Below are 3,851 nucleotides of genomic sequence, written 5' to 3'. Positions count from 1 at the left end.
GTTGGCCTCTTGGGTGAGTCATCGCATGGAAGGCGCAGAGCAGCAGCGAGGAGAGAGGTGGGGCCAGCCGAGGAAGGAGAAGGGCCTTGGAAACGACAGGGCTGGCTTCAGCTGTGTGGCCTGGAGTCAGTTAATCAACCTCTCTGAGCTGAGCACCACGGAGAAAGAAGCTGCCCTAGCTTAGGGCAGGACCCAGGCAGAGCTGCCACCTGCCGGCATTATGGGCCCAGCTAGGGGCGGCCTGGCCCCAGGGACGATTCCCGGTGAGGCATGTGTGTGCCTCCGCCTCCCTCTCCGGGACCCCAGGCCACATGCTGAGCCCTCTGCAGGACGTCTCTGAGTCCCCAGAGTGCTGTGTTGACCTGTGTTTGAGTTGGGGCCTCCCAGTGGAGCTCTCCTGGCGGCCTGGGCCTGAATGTAGATCTCAACCTCGGGCTACTTTTCTACAAAATGGGCTCATTCATGTCAGTGAAGCACGCTCTTCTTTGATACAGAACTTAGCACGTAATAGGTGTTCAGTTAACGACTGCCCCTGAGACAGCTGCCCACCACGCACACGCACACACACACACACACATGGGCACTGGGCTCAAGCCCGTGTGGCAGGCCCCACATCACATGTATGCTTCTCTTTCTCCTGCTGTGAGCACAGTATTTCACATGTTAGGAAGTGTCTATTGCGGGAGTCATGGAGACCCCCTCCTCCAAGCTGCCCACCTCACTCTGGCTCCAGCTCTCAGCAGCAGCCCAGCAGGCCTCTCTTCTCAGTTTGCTGCCCGTTAACCTTCCCAGGGCTTTGGGCTACTGGACTAACAGCGTCCGAGAGGTGGGCGACTTCCAGGCACCCAACCGAGACACCTTTCCTGGCTCATTCTACCAGGTTGGAGCCCCTGGATATCATCCAATGAACTCCCATTTCTTCCAGAGATACCGCCTGGGTCTGCCCAGCACACCTGTCCCCAGTACCCCCAAATCCCCCGTGTCCTGGGCCCAGCTTCTATTCTAGCTCTTTCCTCTTCCTGGGCCTGCACGTAGGGAATGCTCAGCGGATAGCCCCACCTCCTGCCTGGCTGCTTGTAGAGTTGGGGCCACAACACGGGATCTTTCAATGGCCGATCTCAGGTGCTTGCTTTTGGCAGCAGTGGGAGAGACATGAATTGTGTTCAAGGGCGTTTTTAAAGGCTGGTTCTTTAACGGGGTTGTTGCTGCTTTGAACTCTCCTGCTGCTTCTGTTTTATAGATATCGACTTTCGTGATCATAAAAGTAATGCATGGCGATTGTAAAAAAATGTGGGAACATTACAGAAACGGTGCCTCCAGCCTTCCGAGAGCACCTCTGCCACAGGCTGCATAGATCCTTGGTCTTGGTGGTCTCTTGGCACATTGCACCCTAGTCATTCTTCCCCATCAATGAGGAGTATTTGACATCCCCTCACCCCCGCCCCCCCAACACACACACACTATTTCCTCCTCCATGACAGCCTCTGTTGCTTTCTCTCTTGCAGCCAGGCGCCACTCCCGGGTCCGGCCCAAGGTCACGGTCCTGAACTATGCCTCCCCGATGGCCACCGGCAGCCGGCCCCTGAATGAGATGGCCCTGACCCCTCTGACGGAGCAGGAGGGGGAGGCCTACCTGGAGAAGTGTGGCAGTGTCCGGCGGCACACGGTGGCCAACGCCCACTCGGACATCCAGCTGCTGGCCATGGCCACCATGATGCACTCGGGCCGAGGCGAGGAGCCCGGGCCTGAGGACCAGTGCCTGCTCCTGCCGCCCCGCTTCTCCCCGCCCCACCGCCAGTGCTCCAGCGAGCCCAGCATCACCGACGGCCCCGAGGAGCTGGAGGGGGTGCCCGGGGGCTGCCCGGAGGACTCGGAGGCCAACTGTGCCTCCCTCAGCTGACTGCCCACCGGGGCACCTCCCAGCTCTGCCCAGCAGCCAGCCTGAGGACAGCCCATCCTGTGACTCACCAGCAGGTGCTTCCTTGGGGGCAAGGCTGCCTCGTGTCTTCTTGGGGACAAGCCTCGTCTGAGTGCCCGGGGGAATCCCTGTTGTCAACCTCTCCGTTTTTGTGCCTGTGACCACCTGTTCGCAGCCACGCAGACCCAGCGGGCTGGTGCCCACTTTCTGATTTCCAGCCTGGCCTGCCTGACCCGGGGTTCATCTCTGGGCTTCCCCACTCAGATCCTGGACTGCCCAATGCCCCCCAGGAAACAGCCTGGTGCCCTGGCGTTGCTGTGGCAGGAGGCTGTCTGGGCCACGCCTAGAGCCCAGAGGATGTGCGGGAGTTCCCCTCTGGGTCTGGTGATGCAGAGGTGTGTGGGTGAAAGGTACCTCTCCTTCCCTGTTTGTGGGGAGTGGATGGAGACGCAGCCCCTATCCAGCAGGGCCCTGGGAAAGCACCTTCCTCCTTTTAGTTTCAGGATTACAGGGACAGAGTTGCCCCCTGGTGCTGAGGGTCCCCTACGTCACATCGTCACATCCTGGAAGCCACCAGGTTGGATGAAGCCTCTGCATTTCCCCCCAGGCTTCCTCCCAAACTCACAGAACCAGCCTCCCAGGGGCGTCGCTGGTGCCTTCATCCCTCTCTGACGTCAGAAACTGACCGTTCTCCTGTTGTGGGTGAAGGGCCGGCTGATACCAACCAACTAGTCTTGTTCCTGGATTTGACTTGAATTTTTAAAATGTGCGTTGTTTCAAACCCCATTGTTTGCGAATATTTGCACGGAGGGTCTCGCACTGCTCCTTCCCACTGGAGTGTGTCTTCAGCAACCTCTGGGAAAGGGGACAGAGCGTTTGCGGGGTAGAAGGGATCCGCCGTGGGCAGGGCTCACGGGCTGCAGAACTCCGGAAGCAGCTGGGCTGGGATCCAGAATGGCCTGTGTGTGTGAGTGTCGTGGTTTGTGGGAGGAGCCGCAGTGAGGTAGGGAGACAGCTGCCTCCTGAGCAGAGGCTGTAGCAATGGAATGTCTCGTGCTTTACCGTGGGGGGTGGGGTGGGGAGAGTAAGGTGGGAGTATATAGGACCTTTTGGAGAGATGTTCATTTCCTGTGAGTACAGGGAATTCAAATGCCTGGAATTTCTAACCCCTGAGGCCTCCAAATGCCTTTGGTAGCGTGCTGTCTTCTTACCGCTGCTGCCCGGGCTGGGTTTCTGTCCACCGGGAACCTCTGTTCTCTTTGTCTGCCTATTGGCCCCACTCGGAACAGCTCCAGAAGGGAAGAGAAGGCTCCCTGGAACCCTTCTGGCACCTTCTGGGTATCCTGTTAGGCTTGGAAAGTTGGTTAATAAAAATCTCAGAGGCGAGAGCCAGCTTGGCTTCGAATGAGGCGGGAGGAGGCCACGGGGGCGATGAGGGCAGGTTCGCCACCAGCAGGGGAAGGGCCTTTTGAGCTCCTCTGAGCCTGGACAGCATTCCTCTCCCGGGCGGAGATCCAAACCATGACCAGAGCTGTGCGCTGGGTGGCTGCTAATTTGGAGCTTGTGTTTTAACAAGTTGTTTCGTGTTCATCCTTCCACGAGAGTGACGGGAGATCTGAGAACGTCAAACAAACACAACCAAAATCTCGGTGGGTGTGCGGCATAAAACCCACACGTAGGCGGATGTGCGTTAGCAGACGGAGCATCAGTAGGTAACAGCACGGCATGTGCTTAATGGGTGGCTTCGGTCCGTTAGCACACGGAGCACTTGAGACTGGGCTGTATTGACCCAGGCAAAGTAATTAGTCATGCTTGGGTTTGTTAGTGGGCTTTTGGTTTGTTTTTGTTTTTTTCGTTTACAACGTTAACACTGCATACATGTTTCAATGCCTTTTCCATATATTAAGTGGCCCCGATGCAGATAGCGGTCAAC

The 3,851-nt window shown here is 57.6% G+C and overlaps 1 protein-coding gene across 1 annotated transcript in view; it reads left to right on the top strand.

Annotated features, from left to right (window-relative positions):
- PRR5L (proline rich 5 like) overlaps window positions 1–2,699 on the top strand; it is a 74,753-nt gene extending 72,054 nt beyond the window's left edge. Inside the window, exon 9 of the mRNA XM_015559012.1 lies at window positions 1,506–2,699. Within this exon, the coding sequence (XP_015414498.1) occupies window positions 1,506–1,900 (395 nt within the window). The 3' untranslated portion in view covers window positions 1,901–2,699. The remainder of the gene's footprint in view (window positions 1–1,505) is intronic.
- Window positions 2,700–3,851: the final 1,152 nt, after the last annotated feature.

This window comes from Myotis davidii, unplaced genomic scaffold (genome assembly GCF_000327345.1).
Source record: "Myotis davidii unplaced genomic scaffold, ASM32734v1 scaffold94, whole genome shotgun sequence".
Classification (NCBI taxonomy): domain Eukaryota; kingdom Metazoa; phylum Chordata; class Mammalia; order Chiroptera; family Vespertilionidae; genus Myotis; species Myotis davidii.
This window is presented reverse-complemented; position numbering and strand designations above follow the sequence as displayed.